The sequence below is a fragment of the Entelurus aequoreus genome, linkage group LG04 (genome assembly GCF_033978785.1).
Source record: "Entelurus aequoreus isolate RoL-2023_Sb linkage group LG04, RoL_Eaeq_v1.1, whole genome shotgun sequence".
NCBI classification, from domain to species: Eukaryota; Metazoa; Chordata; class Actinopteri; order Syngnathiformes; family Syngnathidae; genus Entelurus; species Entelurus aequoreus.
The window spans coordinates 88,768,622-88,796,338 of record NC_084734.1 but is presented as its reverse complement, the minus strand read 5'-3'; the positions used below and the strand labels follow the sequence as shown (position 1 = coordinate 88,796,338).

Here is a 27,717-nt window from a genome sequence, read left to right as displayed (position 1 = left end):
AAAAAATGATTAGGAGCATGAACTGAAATGGTTGGTGTTGGAATCGTTTAAATTGGTGAAGAAACGTTGAAGTAGTAACAGTTTTTAATTGAGAAATGGTATTACGGAATTTTAAGAAAAGCAGGAATTTTTTTTAAATGACTAAAAATCTTGATTGTTCTGAATGAGTGTTGGAATTTTTCAAATCCGTTGAGAAATGTTGAAGTAGTAACATTTTAAATTGAGAAATGGTATTACGGAATTCCTGGAACTTTGGGAAAACCGGGAATTTTTCCAGTTCAAAAAAACAACTTTGTTTTTTTCCTAATTAAGAGGAATGTTTGGACGGTAAAACAGTTGAAGTGGGGTGAAAAATGTGGAAGGAGTAGTCGACAGAAAAAAGGGTGAAAACAGGGTTTGGAAAACCGGGAATTCTGGGAATTCCGGGAATTTTTTTGGAACTTGGAAAAGTGATAGTTTGAATGTCCAGGATGAGTGGAATGTGTTAATGTTGGAATGGTTTGAATAGGTTGAAAAATGTGGGAATCGTGCAACTTGGAAAAATGTCCTATTCATTTCAATGGGAACTTCCTGGAAATTTGGGAATTTTGGGAAAAGCGAGAATAAAAAAAAAAAAAGATTAGGCGCATGAATTGAAATGGTTGGTGTTGGAATCGTTTAAATTGGTGAAGAAACGTTGAAGTAGTAACAGTTTTTAATTGAGAAATGGTATTACGGAATTTCGAGAAAAGCGGGAATTTTTTTGAAATGACTAAAAATCTTGATTGTTCTGAATGAGTGTTGGAATTTTTCTAATCAGTCGAGAAATGTTGAAGTAGTAACATTTTAAATTGAGAAATGGTATTACGGAATTCCTGGAACTTTGGGAAAACCGGGAATTTTTCCAGTTAAAAAAACAACTTTGTTTTCTTTCCTAATTAAGAGGAATGTTTGGACGGTAAAACAGTTGAAGTGGGGTGAAAAATGTGGAAGGAGTAGTCGACAGGAAAAAGGGTGAAAACAGGGTTTGGAAAACCGGGAATTCTGGGAATTCCGGGAATTTTTTTGGAACTTGGAAAAGTGATAGTTTGAATGTCCAGGATGAGTGGAATGTGTTAATGTTGGAATGGTTTGAATAGGTTGAAAAATGTGGGAATCGTGCAACTTGGAAAAATGTCCTATTCATTTCAATGGGAACTTCCTGGAAATTTGGGAATTTTGGGAAAAGCGAGAATTAAAAAAAAATCATTAGGAGCATGAACTGAAATTCATTTTAATTGAGAAATGGTATTACGGAATTTTAAGAAAAGCGGGAATTTTTTAGAAATGACTAAAAATCTTGATTGTTCTGAATGAGTGTTGGAATTTTTCAAATCAGTCGAGAAATGTTGAAGTAGTAACATTTTAAATTGAGAAATGGTATTACGGAATTCCTGGAACTTTGGGAAAACCGGGAATTTTTCTAGTTCAAAAAAACAACTTTGTTTTTTTTCCTAATTAAAAGGAATGTTTGGACGGTAAAACAGTTGAAGTGGGGTGAAAAATGTAGAAAAAAAGGTAAAAACAGGGTTTGGAAAACCGGGAATTCTGGGAATTCTGGGAATTTTTTGGAACTTGGAAAAATTATAGTTTGAATATCCAGGATGAGTGGAATGTGTTGAAGGTGGAATGGTTCAAATCAGTTGAAAAATGTGGAAATGGTGGAAGTTTGAAAAATTACCAATTCATTTTGAATGGGAAAAATGTCCCGGAAATATGGAATTCTGGGAAATCTGGGAATTTTTGGAATTTGTCAAGGGAAAGATTCCCGAATAGGCTGAACAGATTGAAGTTGGAACAGATTTAATCGGGTAAAAAATGTGGAAGGTAGAGCGCTCCAAAATCTGGAGAAGAAGAAGAATAATAAATAGATGACTTTTGGTGTAGAAAAACAATTAGACAATTCAAAATGCATTTACAGTAATTGGTGTGACGGAGCTCTTAACTCAAAACACTTGTATCTCAAACAAACATCGCCCGTTTAAAAAAAAGAAATGTATAAAAACAATACAACAGAATCCACTAACAACCCCAGTAGTTCTATGAAGTCATGTAATAATAATGTACCTTGGAGAGTGGACTTTTCTATGTTATCTCCTTCCAGCTGCTTTTCCGTCAAACACACCATCAGCAGCTTTTGCATATATCCGTGGATAAACGCCCACCGTTAGATATTATTTCAACATTCTCGGCTGGCGTTAGACTCATCCTGCTTCAGTGTGGTTCAGACCAGCAAGGATACGATCCAACTGCTTCGCCACGCTCTCTCGTGGTTTTTGATGATTTATTTTTTTAATTCAATGAATTGTTTCTCAGCACTGTCCTTCGCACTCACTTTTTTTCTTCCCATGCTCGGAAAAACAAAGTTATGGCGATCTTTAGCTATAAATTAATACAAAACCCAAAATCAGTGAAGTTGTCACGTTGTGTAAATGGTAAATAAAAACAGAAAACAATGATTTGCAAATCTTTTTCAACTTATATTCAATTGAATAGACTGCAAAGACAAGATACTTAACATTTTAACTGGAAAACGTTGTTATTTTTGGCCAATATTAGCTCATTTGGAATTTGATGCCTGCAACATTTTTCAAAAAAAGCTGGCACAGGTGGCAAAAAAGACTGAGAAAGTTGAAGAATACTCATCAAAGACTTATTTGGAACATCCCACAGGTGAACAGGCTGATTGGGAACAGGTGGGTGCCATGATTGGGTATAAAAGTAGATTCCATGAAAAGCTCAGTCATTCACAAACAAGGATGGGGCGAGGGTCACCACTTTGTCAACAAATGCCTGAGCAAATTGTTGAACAGTTTAAGAAAAACCTTTCTCAAGCAGCTATTGCAAGGAATTTAGGGATTTCACCATCTTCAGTCTGTAGTATCATCAAAATGTTCAGAGAATCTGGAGAAATCACTGCATGTAACATTGAATGCCCGTGACCTTGGATTCCTCTGGTGGTTCTGCATCAACAAGCGACATCAGTGTGTAAAGGATATCACCACATGGGCTCAGGAACACTTCAGAAAACCACTGTCAGTAACTACAGTTGGTCGCTACATCTGTAAGTGCAAGTTAAAACTCTCCTATGCATAGCGAAAGCCATTTATCAACAACACCCAGAAACGCCGTCGGCTTCGCTGGGCCTGAGCTCATCTAAGATGGACTGATACAAAGTGGAAAAGTGTTCTGTGGTCTGACGAGTCCACATTTCCAATTGTTTTTGGAAACTGTGGACGTCGTGTCCTCCGGACCAAAGAGGAAAAGAACCATCCGGATTGTTATAGGCTCAAAGTGTAAAAGGCAGCATGTGTGATGGTATGGGGGTGTATTAGTGGCCAAGACATGGGTAACTTACACATCTGTGAAGGCACCATTAATGCTGAAAGGTACATACAGCTTTTGGAGCAACATATGTTGCCATCCAAGCAACGTTACCATGGACGCCCCTGCTTATTTCAGCAAGACAATGCTGTTACATCAACGTGGCTTCATAGTAAAAGAGTGCGGGTACTAGACTGGCCTGCCTGTAGTCCAGACCTGTCTCCCATTATACATGTGTGGCGCATTATGAAGCCTAAAATAGCACAACGGAAAAATGGGAAAGAATTCCACCTGAGAAGCTTCAAAAATGTGTCTCCTCAGTTCCCAAACCTTTACTGAGTGTTGTTAAAAGGAAAGGCCATGTAACACAGTGGTGAACATGCACCTGTGCCAACTGTTTTGCAATGTGTTGCTGCCATTAAATTATAAGTTAATGATTATTTAAAAAAAATAAGTTTCTCAGTGTGAACATGAAATATGTTGTCTTTGCAGTCTATTCCATTGAACATAAGTTGAAAAGGATTTTCAAATCATTGTATTCTGTTTTTATTCACAAATGACACAACGTGCCAACTTCACTGGTTTGGGGTTTTGTATTTAAACTCTTAAAAACGTTAAAGGATATTGTCGTGTCTCTGGAGGACTTAGTGTGCTGCTCAGAAGTCGTCGCTGGAGCTGCGAGGTTGTTCACCTCGGCGTCCTCTGACCTTGTGACTCATGAGGTTGGTGATTGTGATTACGGAGTGGCTAAATCCCACACAAAGCCGTCCTTCAAAACAGCTTTGGTCGTCTCATCCACGTCACATGACGGAGAAGAGACAGGGTCACACGCCTCGTTAAAACCGAGATGCCAATGCCCCACCGCGTCATCCTCTAAACATGCTCTCGCTAACGAGGAACAAGGAGGGGGGGTGGGGGGGGTGGATATCCCCTTGACAGTTTCTCGTAGAAATGCAATTATGCGCAGAAAAGGACCCTGTTAGCAGATGTGAGTATAGCGCCTGTTCTTATCTAAGGCGGATGCACCGAAAAAGAGATCCTTTATCTAATCCTCTGACTGGACGACGTCACCCTGAACTTAACTAAACATCGGAGGCCTAATGCCAAACATCTTGTGCTCCCGCACTAATTGGAGTTTCGCACAGCAAAGGCAGGCTGACCTGAAGGGAACAGGTGGTGAAGCTCAACTGTAAGCGGACAATACAATTGGATTAAACATCTTCACGCTATCAACTCCTTCTCGGTCTTTAGACATTTTTTGAATATCTCGCTTTGAAAGGCTTGCAAAAGTAGAAACAATGAAGGTTGTTTCAGGATATATTATTATGCAGACACAATGCAACACGAAGGAATATAAATGATTTGAAAATGTACAAACCCCGTTTCCATATGAGTTGGGAAATGGTGTTAAATGTAAATATAAACGGAATACAATGATTTGCAAATCCTTTTCAAGCCATATTCAGTTGAATATGCTACAAAGACAACATATTTCATGTTCAAACTCATAAACTTTATTTTTTTTTTTCAAATAATAATGAACTTAGAATTTCATGGCAGCAACACGTGCCAAAGTAGTTGGGAAAGGGCATGTTCACCACTGTGTTACATGGCCTTTCCTTTTAACAACACTCAGTAAAGGTTTGGGAAGTGAGGAGACACATTTTTGAAGTGGAATTCTTTCCCATTCTTGCTTGATGTACAGCTTAAGTTGTTCAACAGTCCGGGGGTCTCCCTTCTCACATTGCAGGTGCCACACATTTTCAATGTCTGGACTACAGGCAGGCCAGTCTAGTACCCGCACTCTTTTACTATGAAGCCACGTTGATGTAACAGCATTGTCTTGCTGAAATAAGCAGGGGCGTCCATGGTAACATTGTTTGGATGGCAACATATGTTGCTCCAAAAGCTGTATGTACCTTTCAGCATTAATGGTGCCTTCACAGATGTGTAAGTTACCCATGTCTTGGGCACTAATACACCCCCATACCATCACACATGCTGCCTTTTACACTTTGCGCCTATAACAATCCGGATGGTTCTTTTCCTCTTTGGTCCGGAGGACACGACGTCCACAGTTTCCAAAAACAATTTGAAATGTGGACTAGTCAGACCACAGAACACTTTTCCACTTTGTATCAGTCCATCTTAGATGAGCTCAGGCCCAGCAAAGCTGACGGCGTTTCTGGGTGTTGTTGATAAACGGTTTTCGCCTTGCGTAGGAGAGTTTTAACTTGCACTTACAGATGTAGCGACCAACTGTAGTTACTGACAGTGGGTTTCTGAAGTGTTCCATGTGGTGATATCCTTTACACACTGATGTGGCTTGTTGATGCAGTACAGCCTGAGGGATGGAAGGTCACGGGCTTAGCTGCTTACGTGCAGTGATTTCTCCACATTCTCTGAACCCTTTGATGATATTACGGAGCGTAGATGGTGAAATCCCTAAATTCCTTGCAATAGCTGCTTGAGAAAGGTTTTTCTTAAACTGTTCAACAATTTGCTCAGGCATTTGTTGACAAAGTGGTGACCCTCGCCCCATCCTTGTTTGTGAATGACTGAGCATTTCATGGAATCTACTTTTATAGCCAATCATGGCACCCACCTGTTCCCAATTAGCCTGTTCACCTGTGGGATGTTCCAAATAAGTGTTTGATGAGCATTCCTCAACTTTATCAGTATTTATTGCCACCTTTCCCAACTTCTTTGTCACGTGTTGCTGCCATCAAATTATAAAGTTAATGATTATTTGCAAAAAAAAAATGTTTATGAGTTTGAACATGAAATATGTTGTCTTTGTAGCATATTCAACTGAATATGGCTTGAAAAGGATTTGCAAATCATTGTATTCCGTTTATATTTACATCTAACACCATTTCCCAACTCATATGGAAACGGGGTTTGTACTTAATATCAAAATTATGTTTTTTTTAGTGTTTTGGAGAAAACGACATAACAATATTTAAAACATTACATGACTTATGTCCGCTTCAGGGTCGATATTAATGAGTTTTTAAATGTCTTAATGCCGTTGAGCCTTCTTTTTTATCTGACCTGCTTTTTACCTTATCAACCCTGGCAGATCCCGCCGTCCTTTGGCGCCAAACTTTTATCTCAACAAAATACCAGAGCAAAAACTCACGGTGAGGTGACATTTACTGTGGACAATATGACCCCCACCTGTGGAATATCTAGTCAGGCAGCCTCAGGACGGCATAGACCAGGGTTTGGCAACCCAAAATGTTGAAAGAGCCATATTGGACCAAAAATACAACAAAACAAATCTGTCTGGAGCCACAAAACTCTTATATAAGTGTTATAATGAAGGCAACACATGATGTAAGTGTCTATATTAGCTATATTGGCCTACTATCCAAATGACTTTAAAAGTCTTATATAAGTGTTATAATGAAGGCAACACATGATGTAAGTGTCTATATTAGCTATATTAGCCTACTATCAAAATGACTTTAAAAGTCTTATATAAGTGTTATAATGAAGACAACACATGATGTAAGTGTCTATATTAGCCTACTATCAAAATGACTTTAAAAGTCTTATATAAGTGTTATAATGAAGACAACACATGATGTAAGTGTCTATATTAGCCTACTATCCAAATGACTTTAAAAGTCTTATATAAGTGTTATAATGAAGGCAACACATGATGTAAGTGTCTATATTAGCCTACTATCAAAATGACTTTAAAAGTCTTATATAAGTGTTATAATGAAGACAACACATGATGTAAGTGTCTATATTAGCTATATTGGCCTACTATCAAAATGACTTTAAAAGTCTTATATACTGCGATGAGGTGGTGACTTGTCCAGGGTGTACCCCGCCTTCCGCCCGAATGCAGCTGAGATAGGCTCCAGCGACCACCCGCGACCTCAAAAGGGACAAGCGGTAGAAAATGGATGGATGGAAGTCTTATATAAGTGTTATAATGAAGACAACACATGATGTAAGTGTCTCTATTAGCTATAATAGCCTACTATCAAAATTACTTTAAAAGTCTTATATAAGTGTTATAATGAAGGCAACACATGATGTAAGTGTCTATATTAGCCTACTATCAAAATGACTTTAAAAGTCTTATATAAGTGTTATAATGCAGACAACACATGATGTAAGTGTCTCTATTAGCTATAATAGCCTACTATCAAAATGACTTTAAAAGTCTACTATTTTTTAGGTAGCGTTAATTTTCATTATTCTCCAATCCAGTGATTTTCAACCACTGTGCCGTGAGATATTGTCTAGTGTGCCGTGGGAAATTATGCAAAATCACCTAATTGGTCCAAAAAATATTTTTTGCAAATCAATAATCATAATAATGTGCCGTTGTCTAGTGCCTGTGCTGTGTGGAGCTTGGCAGGGCCACCATGTAATACTCCATACCAGTAGGTGGCAGCAGGTAGTTCATTGCTTTGTAAAAGTGGGAACGCGTCGAGGATGGTTTGTCGTGATCCCAATATGCAGAGCACAGTGTGCAGGTAAAAAGGTATGTAACGCTTAAACCAAAAATGAACAAAAGGCAAGTCCCGCTAGGAAAAGGCACTGAAGCCTAGGGATAGCTATGAAAATACAAAAGTAAAACTGAACTGGCTACAAAGTCAACAAAAACAGAATGCTGGACGACAGCAAAAACTTACAGCGTGTGGAGCAAAGACGGCGTCCACAAAGCACATCCCGTACATGACATGACAATCAACAATGTCCACACAAAGAAGGATAGCGTACGCACAACTTCAATAGTCTTGATTGCGAAAACAAAGCAGGTGCGGGCAATAGCACTCAAAGGAAGGCGTGAAGCTGCTACAGGAGAACACCAACAAAACAGGAAGAGTCACCAAAATAACAGCGCAAGACAGGAACTAAAGCACGACACACAGGAAACAACAACAAACTCAAAATAAGGCACGACGTAGGGCTGCGAATCTTTGGGTGTCCCACGATTCGATTCAATATCGATTCTTGGGGTCACGATTCGATTCAAAATCGATTTTTTTTCCAATTCAACATGATTCTCGATTCAAAAACGATATTTTCCCGATTGAAAAGGATTGTCTATTGATGGAATACATAGATTTGAGCAGGATCTACCCCAGTCTGCTGACATGCAAGCAGAGTAGTAGATTTTATAATTGTAAAGGACAATGTTTTATCAACTGATTGCAATAATGTACATTTGTTTCAACTATTAAATGAAGCAAAAATATGACTTATTTTATCTTTGTGAAAATATTGGACACAGTGTGTTGTCAAGCTTATGAGATGTGATGCAAGTGTAAGCCACTGTCACACTATTGTTCTTTTTTATAAATGTCTAATGATAATGTCAATGAGGGATTTTTAATCACTGCTATGTTGAAATTGTAACTAATATTGATACTGTTGTTGATAATATTCATTTTTGTTTCACTACTTTTGTGTGTTTGTGTCTCCTCTCAATTGTTGTGTGTGGTGTTTGTGTCTCCTCTCAATTGTTGTGTGTGGTGTTTGTGTCTCCTCTCAATTGTTGTGTGTGGTGTTTGTGTCTCCTCTCAATTGTTGTGTGTGGTGTTTGTGTCTCCTCTCAATTGTTGTGTGTGGTGTTTGTGTCTCCTCTCAATTGTTGTGTGTGGTGTTTGTGTCTCCTCTCAATTGTTGTGTGTGGTGTTTGTGTCTCCTCTCAATTGTTGTGTGTGGTGTTTGTGTCTCCTCTCAATTGTTGTGTGTGGTGTTTGTGTCTCCTCTCAATTGTTGTGTGTGGTGTTTGTGTCTCCTCTCAATTGTTGTGTGTGGTGTTTGTGTCTCCTCTCAATTGTTGTGTGTGGTGTTTGTGTCTCCTCTCAATTGTTGTGTGTGGTGTTTGTGTCTCCTCTCAATTGTTGTGTGTGGTGTTTGTGTCTCCTCTCAATTGTTGTGTGTGGTGTTTGTGTCTCCTCTCAATTGTTGTGTGTGGGGTTTGTGTCTCCTCTCAATTGTTGTGTGTGGTGTTTGTGTCTCCTCTCAATTGTTGTGTTTATTGCACTTCTGAGTGTTGCTGGCTCGGCTTTGCTTTTGGAATTGGATTGCATTGTTATGGTACTGCTGTGTATTGTTTTGTCGGATTGATTAATTAAAAATAAAATAAAATAAATAAATAAATATAAATGGAAAAAATAATAATAAAATAAATAGATTTTTTACAATTTTTTCATTTCATTTCATTTTTATTCATCTCCTTCATTGATGTGCATCTTTGATAGACAATTATAACACAATTATTCAGTTACACACCAATGCCTGAGAAGGAGCAGGATGAAGAAAAATCTCATATTTTCCTGCCCCCTTCAACATAATACATAGTCTTACTTAATGATATGTGAACCAACAATTACATCCAAATATAACGAAAACAAACAAAAAAAACACACAAAAAAACACAAGTGCAAAACTTCATGAAGTACAAACCGAAAAAAGAAAAAAGTAATATACACCTCACGGGATGATACAAAACAAATACAAAACCAGGCAAAAAATAAGTAAAATAATAAATATAAAGCAAAATGTAAACACTTATGGCTGTGCATATGATTTTATTGTTCTGTCTTTATATATTTTTTTCAATTGGAATATATTTTTACAATCTTTTATCTCATTGTAAAGAGAATTCCATAGTTTAACTGATATACACATTTGTTTTAAAGTTGTCCTTGAATACTAATGTTGGAAATGACCTTTTCTTCTATGCTCTTCATTCTCACAAGTGATGACAAACATTTGTTGTAAATTTGCTGGTAATGTTTTGCTTTTAGCCTTAAACATGACACATCATGTCTGTAACTTTACTAGCTCCTGTAGTTTCAATAAACCCGAATTAATGAATAATATGTTAGTGTGTTCTAAGTCATCTACTTTATGAATAATCCTTATAGAGAAATGAGAATCGGTTCTGAATCGCACAACGTGAGAATCGCGATTCGAATTCGAATCTGTTTTTTCCCCACACCCCTACACGACGACCTGGTGGAGTTTCATTTTTTAACCTTTTCTGCTGGTGGTGTGCCTCCGTATTATTTTATGAAAAAAATGTGCCTTGGCTCAAACACTGCTCCAATCAATCCTCAGTGCCATGCCATGTTTTGTTATTGTCAATAGTGCTGCGTGTGGTTTTTTCTCTTCTCTTTTTCTTTTTAAAAAAAAATCTGCAAAGCACTTTGTGTCGCCACTTTCCTGTGTATGAAAAATGCTGTATAGACAAAGTTTGATTGATTGATTGATTGATTGATTGATTGATGACTTCACTTCACTTCATGGGCCTTTACTGTTCCTAATATACGTAAATGACATGTCATCGGCATGCGACTGTGAATTGTTCTTGTTTGCGGATGACTCGGCCCTGCTGGTATCCGCCAAGAACAAGTCACAGGTGGAAAAAGTCCTCAGTGCTGAACTCCTCAGTATTTGCACCTGGCTCGCTGACAATACCCTATCCATACACTTGGGTAAAACGGAATCCATCCTATTTGGGTCCCAAATCAATCTAAAAAAAGTCAGTGACTTCACTATAAAAGTGGGTGACATTGTTATCACCAGGAAAGATGAGGTCACCTACCTAGGTTCCATTCTAGAGGCTAATCTTTCCTGTGACAAAATGGCAACCAGGGTAATCAAAAAGGTCAACCAACGAACGAGATTTCTCTACAGATTCTCCTCTCCGGTCAACAAAAGCACCTTGAAGATTCCAGCGGGAACTCTCATTCAACCCTTTTTCGATTACGCATGCACCTCCTGGTACCCTAGCACCTCCAAAACCCTCAAATCTAAACTCCAAACATCCCAGAACAAGCTAGTCAGGTTACTTCTAGACCTCCACCCCAGATCCCACCTCACTCCTACCCACTTCTCCAAAGTGGGCTGGCTCAAGGTGGAGGACAGAGTTAAACAACTTGCACTGAGCCTAGTCTATAAAATCCGCTACACCTCCCTGATACCGAAGTACATGTCAAACTACTTCCTTAACGTAAATGACCGCCATAACCACAACACCAGGGGAGCTCCACTAACCACATTAAACCCAGATTCCGATCTAACAAAGGTCTTAACTCATTCTCCTTCTATGCCACATCAATGTGGAATGCACTCCCAACAGGTGTAAAAGAAAGTGCATCTCTATCCTCCTTCAAAACCGCAATAAAACAACACCTCCAGTCAACCTCAACCCTTGACTAACACCTTCCCCCTTCCACATCCCACCTCCCCGGATTGTAAATAACCAAATGTAAATAATCAAATGTATATACTTGTTCTTATGCTTTCTAAACTCACTATGTTCTCTGCTTGCTGTACATATCTTACCAAGTCAGTCCTACACTGTTTCAATGTCCATTTCTCTGATGATGCAATTGTTGATGACTGAAGTGCTGATATCAACTAAACCCTCCTCATCCCACCCCCCGGATTGTAAATATTGTACATTATGTAAATAATTCAATGTATATACTCTGATGATTATCCTGTGTGATGACTGTATTATGCTGATAGTATATATCTGTATCATGAATCAATTTAAGTGGACCCCGACTTAAACAAGTTGAAAAACCTATTCGGGTGTTACCATTTAGTGGTCACTTGTACGGAATATGTACTGTACTGTGCAATCTACTAATAAAAGTTTTAATAATTCAATCAATCAATTTGTTATGGACAGCTCCACTTGGGTTATTGAAAAACAGCGACCCCCTGAGGCGGAAAGAGGGACTGCCGCGGTGCATGGCGGGTCTGACATCACATTTCGCAAAATGGCGACGTCCCTTGGCTCCAACACCTACAACAGACAGAACTGGGAAGACGCGGTACGTTTATTCATCATTATTTACCAAGCTACATACTTTGTCATAGGAGGTAAAAATGGGGGGAGTGATACTGCCGTCAAATCTGCTCTGTTTACCCCAAATAGGACACTGTATGTTTCTCGGCCAGTTAGCATTAGCACGCTAACCGCTAGTGTTAGCCAGTAACGTGGGCGCTCTCTCCCTTTTCCCTAATCTTATGAACGTTTGCATGGTGGAAAGCATTTCAAGGTTTAGGTACGATTAACTATGTAGACACACCAGAGAGCGATCGTTTACGCGAAGCTGCACTGAAAATAAACTCGTAGTTTTATCATTTGTAGGCTAACTAGCTAATGCCCGGACTAGCTTAGCATTAGCAGGCTGTATTCATCAGGTGTAAAACAACACACGTTTTACAGTATTACTGCACTTGTGTCGGAATAAAGTGTTTTTCAGAGAGCAGTAATGTTTAACATTTGTCATTTAAAAGCTGCACCTTCACATTGTGTAGAGTTGGTTCAAAAACTCGATGGCATAGTTGGTCAAATGTACACACATGTACAGGGGGCATTTGAACCCTTGTGTGGTGTTCGGGTCTGTGGGACCATCCGTCCATCCATTTACTACCGCTTATTCCCTTCGGGGGCGCGGGGGGCGCTGGAGCCTATCTCAGCTACAATCGGACGGAAGGCGGGGACCAGTTTTCATTTTTTATTCAAAGAAAAATGATACAATTAATGAATTTTTCAAACTGAGACTCACTGACTTTGGCTCATTTTCTGTGAAGAACATATATCAGAATACATATTTAATGACCACACACCATACACCCCTTCTACACATTTCTATTACATATAAGAAGTCCGGGTCCACTGGACTAATAGGGCTAATAGAAGTGTGGAAATTGATGTTCTGTGTACCACACACACACATACACCCACACACACACACAGCAGGCCTAGACAGGAGGAGGACAGAGTGTAGGTACCCAGAACATCAAAGGGTCAAATGTGCGAGAAAATGAGAGCAGACAGTGTTGACAAACAATGTTGCAACTTTGTTTGGGAACTAGTGATGGGTCCGGCAACACTGATGCATTCGGCGCATGCGTCGAGCTCATAGAGCAAAACCCTGTGTCGGTGCGCGTACCGCTTTTAGAAAGTCACGTGACCAATCGTGAGCTGTTTCGGTCACATGACCGATACGCGAACTGTGTCGCACTGACGCCTCCTCTGTGCCCTGTGAGCGGGTCTTTTCTACAGCCGGAGAAATAATAACTAAGAAGAGAAATTGTCTAGAATTTAATACGTTGGAAAAACTGTTTTTTTTTTAATAAAAATGTGTAAAAAAAATACAAATAAATTCCCAGTCCACAAGCATCCTCATTCACAACACGTTCTCTTAGATTTCCATGTTATGATACATGTTCACATTATTTATTGACTGTATCTAAAAAAGATAAAAATATATTTTTATTTAAATCGGACGGCGTGGCGAAGTTGGTAGAGAGGCTGTGCCAGCAATTGGAGTGTTGCTGGTTACTGGGGTTCATTTCCCACCTTCTACCTTCCTAGTCATGTCCGTTGTGTCCTTGGGCAAGACACTTCACCCTTTGCCTCTGATGGCTGCTGGTTAGCGCCTTGCATGGCAGCTCCCGCCATCAGTGTGTGAATGTGTGTGTGAATGGGTAAATGTGGAAATACTGTCAAAGCGCTTTGAGTACCTTGAAGGTAGAAAAGCGCTATACAAGTACAACCCATTTATCATTTATTTATAAATGAAGATATGAAATAATCCTAAATGAAATACAATGACTTGGTTTATATTATTGTATATACTAGGTCATAAAATCAGTGTCAGTTGAGTCAGTCCATAGGTTGCCTGTAGGGATTTTTAATGTCCAGCAGATGTCAGTATTTAGTGACACAGTATCGACACAGTATCAATACAGTTTTGCAATGTGTCAAAACGCTTCATTGACGCCTCATCAACCCGTCACTAGTGGGAACCGCAGGTGCAGAAACACAAAAGAAGAATTCCTGTGGGATGCAGAAACTGGCAGAGAAATTTTCTGTGCAACGTTCATATTTTTGTTACTCAGCTAGCATTTGTGGGTCTGATGGACCCGTTGCATTTTGTGGCTTTTAATGCCTCACAATCAAACACTTTTATGTTAAAATACTGAACAAATGTTTATTGGGATAAGGTAAACATCTGTTCGGTATTTTAACATAAAGAGTGTTTGTGAGGCATTAAAAGCCACAAAATGCAACGGGTCCATCAGACCCACAAACGCTGGCTGAGTAACAACATAATGAACATTACACAAGGGTTAATAGGAACTTAAGGGACAAGCTGTAGAAAATGGATGGATGGGTTTTGGATAAATATATGTTTCAAATAGCAGGAACGATGATGCTTAACTTTGCCGATTTAACCATATAATAAATGTATAACATATTCTTATTGCAGGATTTCCCAATTCTGTGTCAGACATGTTTAGGAGAAAACCCTTACATTCGTATGGTAAGTCAAGTCATGTGTTTAATTGTATAACAATTTGTACGCTTTAAAGGGGAACTGCACATTGTACTACAATTTAGCCTATCAGTCACGATCCTTACGTAAGACAAAACATTTTTTATTTTTTTATGCATTCTAAATTTTAAATAAATGCAATCTAAAGTCTGCCTACATTATAGCTTATGGGAGTCGCTCTGCCAACAAAGCCCTTAAAAAAAATCCAAACACCTCCATTAAGGTTTTATATACAGTACAGGCCAAAAGTTTGGACACACCTTATCCTCATTCAATGTGTTTTTTTTATGTTCATGACTATTTACATTGTAGATTGTCACTGACGGCATCCAGACTATGAATGAACACATGTGGAGTTATGTACTTAACAAAAAAAGGTGAAATACCTGAAAACATGTTTTGTATTCTAGTTTCTTCAAAATAGCCACCCCTTGCTCTGATTACTGCTTTGTACACTCTTGGCATTCTCTCCATGAGCTGCACACCTGTGAAGTGAAAACCATTTCAGGTGACTACCTCTTGAAGCTTACAGGGAGAATGCCAAGAGTGTGCAAAAAAAGTAATCAGAGCAAAGGGTGGCTATTTTGAAGAAACTAGAATACAAAACATGTTTTCAGTTATTTCACCTTTTTTGTTAAGTACATAACTCCACATGTGTTCATTCAGTTTTGATGCCTTCAGTGACAATCTACAATGTAAATTGGCACGAAAATAAAGAAACTCGTTGAATGAGAAGGTGTGTCCAAACTTTTGGCCTGTACTGTACATGCTGTAAGTATATATGTAATGTAGTAACGGGCACATTTATAAAATGTTTTTGAATATTTACGTATTTTGCTCACTTTAAGGATTAGTATCAAAAACGCATCGCGACGTTCACTTTTTTTCCCCCAACAACATCACTGATTGACACTCACTGCAGACTTCATGAGAACCAACAAACACAATAGAACATCACTTACTGTGCAATGTCTGCTGTCCTTAGAATGCCGACTGATAGAATCTTGTTATAGTCCCATTCAGATGAAGTTGCGATCTTTATCGTCGTTGTTCTATACTAAATCCTTTCAGCAAAAATATGGCAATATCGCGAAATGATCAAGTATGACACATAGAATAGATCTGCTATCCCTGTTTAAATAAAAAAAATTCATTTCAGTAGGCCTTTAAAGTACCAATGATTGTCACACACACACTAGGTGTGGTGAAATTTGTCCTCTGCATTTGACCCATCCCCTTGTTCAGCCCCTGGGAGGTGAGGGGAGCATTGGGCAGCAGCGGTGGCCGCGCCAGGGAATCATTTTTGTTGATTTAACCCCCAATTCCAACCCTTGATGCTGAGTGCCAAGCAGGGAGGTAATGGGTCCCATTTTTATATACTTGGTTAATATTCAAGTAATTAAATGTAAATGAAGTATTGTAGGCGGTTTTTGGATGTTTTTATTATTGGGTTTTATGGGCGTAAGCAGATTTTTATTTACGAGTTAGAATGCATTAAAAAATACATTTGTTGTCATGTCTCTCATAAGGACTGTGAACGATAGGAAAAATAAAATGCAGTTCCCCTTTAACATGTGTTGCTTCACATTTTTTAATATGTTTTTTGTCTTTAGACCAAAGAGAAGTATGGGAAAGAATGCAAGGTATGTTTTGCACCAAACCACGACAAGAACCAAACACAATGTAGAGCAAACATGTAACATTACCTTCCTGGTATTAACAATTTTATGTGCTTCCAACAGATCTGCGCTCGACCCTTCACTGTGTTCCGCTGGTGTCCGGGGACGCGGATGCGTTTCAAGAAAACCGAAGTCTGTCAGACTTGCAGTAAAATGAAGAATGTTTGTCAGACATGCCTGCTGGACCTGGAGTATGGTAGGTGTTGGATTTCTCCCTGGTTTATGTCATCAAACTTGTGAGTTACCTCTGACCGCCTTTGTTTTGTTGACAGGTTTGCCCATCCAGGTTCGAGACACTGGCCTCGCCATTAAAGATGACATTCCTCGGTCAGATGTGAATAAAGAGTACTACACACAGAACATGGAGAGAGAGGTATTTGATTGAATTACAGTTGTGTTTTGAGATCATATCATTTGATAAGGGCACTATAAAACACTACTTGTTCTTACTATTTCATCCAATGGTACTTTTATAAGTGTACAAATTATTTATTTATAAAGTTCTAAATATAATAGCTATCTATTAGGCACAGCAATAGAAATCAATAGAACGGTGCAGGATTCTTTTTCCCTGGTCATGTCTCAGGTTTGCTCAGTTGTGCTGCTAGTACTATCTGTGACAAGTTAATCATATTAGTGGAAAACCACAGCTGCGCTCTCATTTGTCAAACGTATTTGTCGTCATGGCTGCAGCATCGTACCATTTGATGATAGATGGCTTAAATTACAAACAAGAAAACACATGCTAACTTTAGAGCAGGGGTGTCCAAAGTGCGGCCCGGGGGCCATTGGCGGCCCGCAGCTAATTGTTTACCGGCCCGCCACACATTCTGGAAATGCTATTGCAAAAATTAAAAAAAACATTAAAAAAAGTGGAATGAGGTGAAATCTAACTAGAAAAAGTTGCAATGTTGACAAAAAGCTGCCATGCAGGCTGTTTTTTGTTTCTTTTGTCTATCTTTATTTTTCTTTTTTTGCCATTGCTCAAAAAAAATTTAAATAATCAATGTTATAATGAATTATTGACCTATTCAAGGCTCCAATTATTTTTTTTAAATATTTCACTTTATACGTTTTATGTGGAAAATATTGCACAAAATATTGTGTAGTTGCCATACAAAAACATCAACATTTTCTTTGACAAAAGAGCATAAAACAAACAAAATAATAGTTCAAACGTAAAATCAACAGATATATCTGAAGTTGATCTCGTAACTTAAGTGTTGAAAATTAAAAAAAATAACATAAAAATGTATCACTTTATGAGTGGGGCACCTTTTGGATCCCAACTATATTTAATGGGATTTTATTTATCTTTTCACTGTGATTACTCAAAAATAATAATTAATTAAAATCAATTGACTGCATAGGACACTATGCATAATAATGCATTATGCATATGCATTATTGATCTTTTTAAGGCTCTAAGTACTTCACATCAAACATTGCTTTCTGAATGTTTTGAGCAGTGGGGGAAATACTGCATATTTCAGTTTTATTATAAAAAAACAAAGTTGTCTTTGACAGAAAAGGCATAAAACCTTTTTTTATTTTATTTAACTTTACACCAACCTGAAGTTGATTTACTGTAAGCGTTAAATAAAAATAAATAAATTATAATTTGACTTGTTTTTAACATTTTAATGACTTAGACCCTTTATGGTCCCTGGGAGCCCTAAAGGTAAAAAAAAAAAAAAAAATCCATATATTTTGTTATGGTTTGAAAATGAAAAATATCAAAATGGCCTCCGCATGCTTTAATTTTTCCCTGTTTGGCCCTCATTGGAAAAAGTTTGGACACCCCTGCTTTAGAGTTACTGTGCTTTGTAGCGGTGGGACTCTCACAATACGATTATAAGTCAGGAACTACGATTCGATTATAAATCCATTTATTTATGCAACTTAATTTATTGCTATTATATATGATATACTTGTTATATGTACTTAGTAATGGTATGTATAAAATTAAATGGTGAATGGGTTATACTTGTATAGCGCTTTTCTACCTTCAAAGTACTCAAAGCGCTTTGACACTATTTCCACATTCACCCATTCACACACTGATGGCGGGAGCTGCCATGCAAGGCGCTAATCACGACCCATCAGGAGCGAGGGTGAAGTGTCTTGCTCAAGGACACAACGGACGTGACGATGTTGGTAGAAGCTGGGGATCGAACCAGGAACCCTCGGGTTGCTGGCACGGCCACTCATCCTTCGTTAATTATAGTACATTCTACTGCGTACTTTCAGGTTTTTAGATGTGGGTATGCACCACATAGATATATAATATACATGGAAGACTACATAAATGATAAATGTAGCTGCCTGCTAAATGATGAAATAGTTAAGGTCCCTACTTAGCAAGCAGGCATTAATATGCATGCCTTCTAAAACAACGGAATGCCTGCAGGTTAAACACGTGTATCGTATCTATCTACCCATTCATATCTATCGCAAGCAGTGTTGCTGCATTGTTTGAATATTATATTCTTCTTTTTTTTTATAAATACCATTTAAAAAAAAAATTATATATATATTTTTAGGCCATCTCTGCACTTACTTGCTCCGTGTAAACAGCATACATCAGCAGTAGACATCAGCAGTAGACATGGCGTTATGGTCTAAAAATAAAATGTCTGAATTTTTTCAGAAAAAATTCCATTTGCAACTTTTTTTCAGATTTTGTTCCCCTACTTTTTAAAGAAACCAATAAATACATAGATAAAACAGAGATAATTTGAAACTAGTTTTTATTTTATTTTTAAAAAAAAATGTAGCAGTTTGATATGACACTGCATACCCTCCATCAGACATGGGCAAAATACGGCCTTTTAGACCTGTAACATCGAAATGATGCGCAGCGCTGTTGTCAAATTACCGTAAGTCTTGAACTATAGAAAGTATTTCAATGGTTGGATTCTGCACTTTTGAGTGATATACGGGTTATTACGTCATAGCTGCTCTCGGCAGACAAGGTACCAAGCAGAGTGGGCGGGGTTTGTTTACAACATCAGCGACAGACTTGGATACAGATTTTTACAACAAAGTTCTGCAGAAAAGTGATATTGTATCAGATTGTAGGTGTTTTTTTTTACTCTTTGTGTTTAAATTTTGCTGTTTTACATTTTTGTTGCATTTTGCTTGATTGTAAACAATGTCGATCCAAGAGGTGGTCTGAGGAGTAACATTCATATGTTGTAAATATTTAGTGTTTTATCGTTCATAATTAATAATGTGAATCCCACGTTCTTTATTTTTACGTACAGCCTGGGTGTGTCATTCAGTAAAAAACAAAAACTCCATTCTGTTTTTTTAGGTGGTCTGACATAAAGTTTTTAGCATTCAATCAGACATTATTGTAAGTTTTGGTATTAGTGTTCCTAAAAAAAAGGGACCCAAGCACACATAATGTACAGCAGATTTTTACAGCTTTTTATTTGTGTGTGTGTTTTCTTTCAATGTGGCCCCCGAGTCAAACTAAGTGCCCAGGTCTGCACTACATCTTACTCTGAGCAAAATTCTAATTCGTATAATTTTATTTTTTTTGTTCAGATACAAATTTTACTTTTTTTGGAATAATTTTCAAAATAACTAAATTGAATGCTTCCTCTGGGAGACAATACTTTTTCATTGAAGGAAAATACTTCTGTTAACAAAAATGTAGCATTGCATGCAAATAATAAAACATCTCCAACATTGAGATGAATAAAGTGTAAACTTAAAACTTCTGTCTTGAATAACACACATATGTAAATAAAAATGTAGTATATATATAATCCAGTAAAATGTTGAGAGGACTATAGTTAGAGTAAGTGGATGAACGCAGGCTTTTTCATTGTACAAACCCCGTTTCCATATGAGTTGGGAAATTGTGTTAGATGTAAATATAAACGGAATACAATGATTTGCAAATCATTTTCAACCCATATTCCATTGAATGCACTACAAAGACAAGATATTTGATGTTCAAACTCATAAACCTAATTTTTTTTTTGCAAATCATAATCATGGCTGCAACACGTGCCAAAGTAGTTGGGGAAGGGCATGTTCACCACTGTGTTACATGGCCTTTCCTTTTAACAACACTCAGTAAAGGTTTGGGAACTGAGGAGAAACATTTTTGAAGTGGAATTATTTCCCATTCTTGCTTGATGTACAGCTTAAGTTGTTCAACAGTCCGGGGGTCTCCCTTCTGCTATTTTAGGTGCCACACATTTTCAATGGGAGACAGGTCTGGACTACAGGCAGGCCAGTCTAGTACCCGCACTCTTTTACTTTGAAGCCACGTTGATGTAACACGTGGCTTGGCATTGTCTTGCTGAAATAAGCAGGGGCGTCCATGGTAACGTTGCTTGGATGGCAACATATGTTGCTCCAAAACCTGTATGTACCTTTCAGCACTAATGGCGCCTTCACAGATGTGTAAGTTACCCATGTCTTGGGCACTAATACACCCCCATACCATCACAGATGCTGGCTTTTCAACTTTGCGCCTATAACAATCCGGATGGTTCTTTTCCTCTTTGGTCCGGAGGACACGACGTCCACAGTTTCCAAAAACAATTTGAAATGTGGACTCGTCAGACCACAGAACACTTTTCCACTTTGTATCAGTCCATCTTAGATGAGCTCAGGCCCAGCGAAGCCGACGGCGTTTCTGGGTGTTGTTGATAAACGGTTTTCGCCTTGCATAGGAGAGTTTTAACTTGCACTTACAGATGTAGCGACCAACTGTAGTTACTGACAGTGGGTTTCTGAAGTGTTCCTGAGCCCATGTGGTGATATCCTTTACGCACTGATGTCACTTGTTGATGCAGTACAGCCTGAGGGAGCGTAGGTCCCGGGCTTAGCTGCTTACGTGCAGTGATTTCTCCACATTCTCTGAACCCTTTGATGATATTACGGAGCGTAGATGGTGAAATCCCTAAATTCCTTGCAATAGCTGCTTGAGAAAGGTTTTTCTTAAACTGTTCAACAATTTGCTCAGGCATTTGTTGACAAAGTGGTGACCCTCGCCCCATCCTTGTTTGTGAATGACTGAGCATTTCATGGAATCTACTTTTATACCCAATCATGGCACCCACCTGTTCCCAATTAGCCTGTTCACCTGTGAGATGTTCCAAATAAGTGTTTGATGAGCATTCCTCAACTTTATCAGTATTTATTGCCACCTTTCCCAACTTCTTTGTCACGTGTTGCTGCCATCAAATTATAAAGTTAATGTTTATTTGCAAAAAAAAAAGTTTATCAGTTTGAACATGAAATATGTTGTCTTTGTAGCATATTCAACTGAATATGGCTTGAAAATGATTTGCAAATCATTGTATTCCGTTTATATTTACATCTAACAATTTCCCAACTCATATGGAAACGAGGTTTGTATGTGCACCACATCTTTAGGGACATGCATAACAACTGCTTTAGTGATCGTTCTCCACTGTGCTTTTTTTTTATCATACATAGCTGGTGTTATTGATTCCACCACAGTAATCTGCTTTTTAGCCGGAGTTTGTTTGTTGTTGTCGTCTTGTTTGCCTCGTAAAGCGTTGCATTTTCCCCCATTTAGCTGTAGGCTTGTGTTCCAGATGCTAGAATGAATTTGTTGTTCTGCTGCCTTTTTTAAACAAACTTTGCAGCGCGGAGTCATTCGTAACGCGCCGGTTAGCGCAGGACCAAACTACTGGCAACACTTTTCTTTTCTTTGGAACAAACATCTTGCTCTCGTTGGCATTAGCCATGTTTTGCTAGGTGTATGAATCTCCACTAAGGAAGCTACTGGGGGCAAAAAAAGTATGCTGGAGCACGCAGAGAAAACCATTTAATAAATGTTTTAAATTGTCTGCAACAAAAAAACTCTAATTCATCGATAAAATAGATTTTTCACTTAAGTAACCTGTTTTGAAAAGGATTTATACTATTTGTACACCAAATAATATATTGCGAGAATCGTTTTGAATCAATAATCGATTTTAAATCAAATGACCACCCCAATAAACATCATGAGTTATTGTAAGATTCACATCTGTAATAGATACTCAAAATGCTAAGAATATCCATTTCTAATCTAAACTCCTTCTCTTTATTATGTATATATTGGAAAGACTGCACCGCTTACTCCCACCTTGCTGTATAACCAAGTGATTCTGGAAGATGCTCATAAACTCAGCGTATTGTGGGCAGACTCATCCCAGAATGTCAGCCGTTCTCAGAGCTACCATTGTCGTGTGCACTGCTGCTTTTACAGTTTTTTTTGTGAAATTTCCATAAAACACTACATTTGCCACAGTCCCTGCACGTTGTTTTTATTTTCCTTGGAGCGGTCTACCTGCTCGTTTTGCAAAGCAGAGACCGTCGGTGCTATGTCCAAGCATTAAATGGCAATGAGGAATTGGATAGTCAGAAGTGAGTCATGGAATACCTTTAATTCATTCTTTGTTGGCCTGATTAAAGTATAATCATATACTTTGGTGGTAAAATGCAGATCAGTGTCACATGTATATCAGGTCAATGTGAAAAACGCAAGATAAGCTGTGTTTTGTGTGACACGAATGCGGACGTCCGCTTTGAGTACACGCGTACCTCTGTGTTTACATTCCGCCCGAGTATGTTTGGGACTTAAGAATACAGCTTGAATAGTGTACAGTAGTCTCATTTAATGACATCAGTAAACTTTGTGGTTCCTGCGAGAGTGTTTACGATTTGTGGAATGTCCTTGGTGAAATTAAACAGCCTTGCTTACTCAAGTCTACCGATTGGTCCCTCATGTGTCTTTGTGGCCGTGTTTGTTCCCAGCTAGCCAATTCGGAGGGCACACGGCCCGGAGGCCAGGTTGGCAAGGCAACCAGCTCTAGTGACATGCTGCTGAAACTGGCTCGGACTACGCCGTACTACAAGAGGAACCGTCCACATATCTGCTCGTTTTGGGTGAAGGGAGAGTGTAGGAGAGGGGAGGAGTGTCCCTACAGGTGAGTAACACTTCACACACAAACCTACAATGTTTTATTCTATGAGGCCCAAAGCATGACTTTTACTTACATTTTTGAATTAATAACTGCATCAGGCAATTACATGTATTCTACAAAATTCACCCTGTTATTGTTTTTTCACAGGCATGAGAAGCCCACAGATCCTGATGACCCACTTGCAGATCAGAACATCAAGGACCGTTATTATGGTATTAACGATCCCGTTGCTGACAAGTTGCTGAAGCGGGCCTCTGCCATGCCCAGGCTAGACCCGCCAGACGACAAGTCCATCAGCACCCTCTACATTGGGGGTTTGGGTGAAAGTGTCACAGATGGAGATCTTAAGTGAGCATTTATGGGAAAGATTTATTTCGTATTTTAGGTGTTGACAATCTCTGTTTTTTTTAGGGGTTTCTTCTACCAGTTTGGTGAAATCCGCACCATTACAATAGTGCAAAGGCAGCAGTGTGCTTTCATCCAGTTTGCCACACGGCAGGCTGCAGAAATGGCTGCCGAGAAGTCATTCAACAAGCTTATCGTCAACGGGCAGAGGCTCACTGTCAAGTGGGGAAGGTAAGACGTCATTAGTATGTAAAAGGCGTGTACACGGGTAGATTGTCATATGAAATGTTTGTTAAACATAAATCATTTGTCTTTGTAGGTCTCAGGCGGCGAGAGGAAAGGAGGGCGAAGGTGTCAGCGAGATGGGTACCAGACTCGATCCTGTCCCGGGACTACCAGGAGGTGAGTTGAAATGAGTACACTCCATCACGGTGTGTTCAATCTGTCTATATCTGACACATCATCACTGAACTTTTGTTCTGGGTGCAGCACTACCTCCACCACCTCCTCTGGATGAAGAGGCTCCAGCAAACTATTTCAACTTGGACCCGAGCGCACCTCCGGCTATCATGAACCTTACTCTGCCCCCACCGCCAGGCCTCAACCCGCCGCCTCCAGGTAAACTCCAAACCAATAATGATACAAAAGTTCCTTCTTGCTTGTGTTGTTGTTGTTGTTAATTAAATGTGATCAAATTAATCCTACATTAAATAAATACGTAATGCTGTGTTGTATTTTTTGTCTAGGTTTTGTTCCCCCGATGTTTCACCCCATGGGTCCCATGGTTCCCCCCATGCCTCCTCCACCCATGAGTATGAGACCTCCGGGTCAAATCCACTACCCCTCCCAGGACCCTCAGCGGATGGGTGCCCATGCTGCACACGGTGCACGGCAGGGCGATTAGCTGCTAGGCTCAAACTGTGGTTGGTTGTCTTTCCACTTTTTTTCCACACTTGCTGCCAAAGGGCCCCCCCCCCTGAAACCTGTTGTAAATACAACATGCAGCATATTATCAAGATGTATTTTGTCACTTGCACATGGACTGAATCAGTGCAGTCTGTCAAGGTTTTTTGTTAAACTTTTAATATCCAACAGCTTAATGACATAGTTTATTAAGAGTTGTTTTTCTTTGAATATTATTTTCTCCTATTAAGATGATAGCCCCAGTGTATATAAATAAACCAAACGTGACAGAAACATGTAGCGTTGAACTGATCATCTTTACGCATCTTGATAATTCTGTGACATCCTGCACGCCGCTGTGAAAATAACTCTTAATTTCTTTGTTAGAGCAGCATGGTAGTCTGAAGCTGACTGGTTCTTTTTCATAAGTCATTCGATTCAGGACAGGGATGACCTCCCCATCCTGCGGGCGCTCTGTTGAAATTAGGCCGTTGACACATGCGGTCCGTAGCGGCACCAGGTAGGTTCTGGGATTCGACGGCCTCAAAGCCAAAAACAGGTATCACTCTCTTGCTAGCCACTCCACCTCCAAAAGGCTTGGGAGACCTGCAAGACAAAAGAGAAACGTTTTTTAATGGAGTCATTATCTCTGTGGACCTTTTTTTTTTAATTCAATTGAAGGTCGGATAAAAGGGGAGACCCACAGGGCGTCCAAGATGACTCAACCTCTTTTACATCACCAGCTGCTCTGTCTGTTAAGATAGAGGTTTCATAATTTCATCAAAATCCTGGGTGGGGGGTAAATAGATCTAGAGGAGGCTCATTTTCAGACTGGCTGGTAGAAAACAAGTGATGTCATCCACTGAGAGGGAATAGACAACCTCCACCAAGGCCTAAATATTTTGTCACTTTGTAAATTCATGCTTTAAGTATTAACCACAGTTTTGTGATGAGACAATTTGCTGTAGATTTTTTAAAATCACCAGCTAGTGGAAAAAAATGATGTATTAATTGATGATCTTAGAATGGCATTTTATGCGGTACATCCCTGGAAACAGTGTATACAGCAGTGCTATTCAACTGGTGGCCCGTGCTCAGTTTAAAACTTGGGAGAGAAACATTTTTGCAGCAAATTTCTAAAAAAAAACACGAGTGCTCCTGTTCTATAGAGGACCTTGGACCACCGTAAACACGTTTTAAAGGCCTACTGAAAGCCACTACTACAGACCACGCAGTCTGATAGTTTATATATCAATGATGACATCTTAACATTGCAACACATGCCAATACGGCCGGGTTAACTAATAAAGTGACATTTTGAATTTCCCGCTAAACTTCCGGTTGAAAATTATGATGACGTATGCGCGTGACGTAGCCAGTGAAACAGGAGTATCGGTAGCCCATTGTATCCAATACAAAATAGCTCTGTTTTCATTTCATAATTCCACAGTATTCTGGACATCTGTGTTGGTGAATCTTTTGCAATTTGTTTAATGAACAATGGAGACCGCAAAGAATAAAGTTGTAGGTGGGATCGGTGTATTAGCGGCTGGCTGTAGCAACACAACCAGGAGGACTTACTTGGATAGCAGACACGCTAGCCGATGCTAGCCGCCAACCGCATCTGTGATCGGGTGAAGTCCTTCGTCGCGCCGTCGATCGCTGGAACGCAGGTGAGCACGGGTGTTGATGAGCAGATGAGGGCTGGCTGGCGTAGGTGGAGCGCTAATGTTTTTATCATAGCTCTGTGAGGTCCGGTTGCTAAGTTAGCTTCAGCGTCGTTAGCAACAGCATTGTTAAGCTTTGCCAGGCTGAGAATTATTAACCGTGTAGTTACATGTACATGGTTTAATAGTATTGTTGATCTTCTGTCTATCCTTCCAATCAGGGATTTATTTATTTTGTTTCTATCTGCATTTGAGCCAGATGCTATCACGTTAGTTCAGTAGCTAAAGAGCTTCGCCGATGTATTGTCGTGGAGATAAAAGTCACTGTGAATGTCCATTTCGCGTTCTCGACTCTCATTTTCAAGAGGATATAGTATCCCAGGTGGTTTGAAATACAAATCCGTGATCCACAATAGAAAAAGGAGAAAGTGTGGAATCCAATGAGCCAGCTTGTACCTAAGTTACGGTCAGAGCAAAAAAAAGATATGTCTTGCACTGCTTTCAAGTCCGTCGCTCTAACGTTCCTCATCCACAAATCTTTCATCTTCGCTCAAATTAATTGGGTAATCGTCGCTTTCTCGGTCCGAATTGCTCTAGCTGCGTTGAAAACAATAGGAAAATATGAGGAGGCGAACAACTGACTACGTCACGCTACTTCCGGTATAGGCAAGGCTTTTTTTTATCAGATACCAAAAGTTGCGATCTTTGTCGTCGTTGTTCTATACTAAATCCTTTCAGCAAAAATATGGCAATATCGCGAAATGATCAAGTATGACACATAGAATGGATCTGCTATCCCCGTTTAAATAAAAAAAATTCATTTCAGTAGGCCTTTAACCTTGCTAGCAAACATATAACACTGGGGTCCAAAAATGTGATTTACGGTGCACTTGGAAAGTATTCACAGCACTTAACTTTTTCCACATTTTGTTATGTTACAGCCTTATTCCAAAATTGAATAAATTAATTTTTGTCCTCAAAATTCTACACACAATACCCCATAATGACAATCAAAACTTTTAGAAATGTTTTCCAATTTATAAAAAACAACTAACATGCACATATGTATTCACAGCTTTTGCTCAATACTTTGTTGATGCACCTTTGGCAGCAATTATGGTGTGTTCCATTTGTACTGCGAAGTCAGAATTTTAACTGGAACACCTCTTGAGGTCTCGGAAAGTCGGTACATTCTCACCACACCCGAGTTCTTTTCTAAGATGACTGCTCTGGATCCGTGTCTATTATTATTATTATCATAATATATATTAACACTTCTGATTAGTTTTTGTGGCAGTAAATCAGCCATATATATTGTATTGTTAGATGTGTTCATATGGTAACATCACTGCATTGTTAACATTTATTTCATGTGGTTTATACGCTGTACGTCACTAGAAATAGCGCCTGTTTCCTTCTCTTCCACCGTACTTGAAGGTTGTAGAGAGGGAGAAAGAGTCCATATTTTCCCATAAGT

At 39.0% G+C, this 27,717-nt stretch overlaps 2 protein-coding genes across 2 annotated transcripts in view; one reads left to right on the top strand and one right to left on the bottom strand.

Moving 5' to 3' along the window:
* The first annotated feature begins 12,041 nt into the window (after positions 1-12,041).
* rbm22 (RNA binding motif protein 22) lies at positions 12,042-24,867 on the top strand. The gene is made up of 11 exons (XM_062045938.1): positions 12,042-12,167; positions 14,619-14,672; positions 16,298-16,327; positions 16,427-16,559; positions 16,636-16,736; positions 23,156-23,328; positions 23,473-23,673; positions 23,737-23,901; positions 23,990-24,072; positions 24,160-24,288; positions 24,417-24,867. The coding sequence occupies exons 1-11, from the start codon at positions 12,114-12,116 to the stop codon at positions 24,572-24,574; spliced, it is 1,281 nt and encodes a 426-aa protein (XP_061901922.1). The 5' UTR covers positions 12,042-12,113; the 3' UTR covers positions 24,575-24,867.
* The window catches only part of LOC133649132 (myozenin-2-like), a 44,623-nt gene continuing 41,597 nt past the window's right edge, over positions 24,692-27,717 (bottom strand). The window contains exon 6 of the mRNA XM_062045939.1: positions 24,692-25,179. Coding sequence (XP_061901923.1) covers positions 24,996-25,179 — 184 coding nt within the window. The 3' untranslated portion in view covers positions 24,692-24,995. The remainder of the gene's footprint in view (positions 25,180-27,717) is intronic.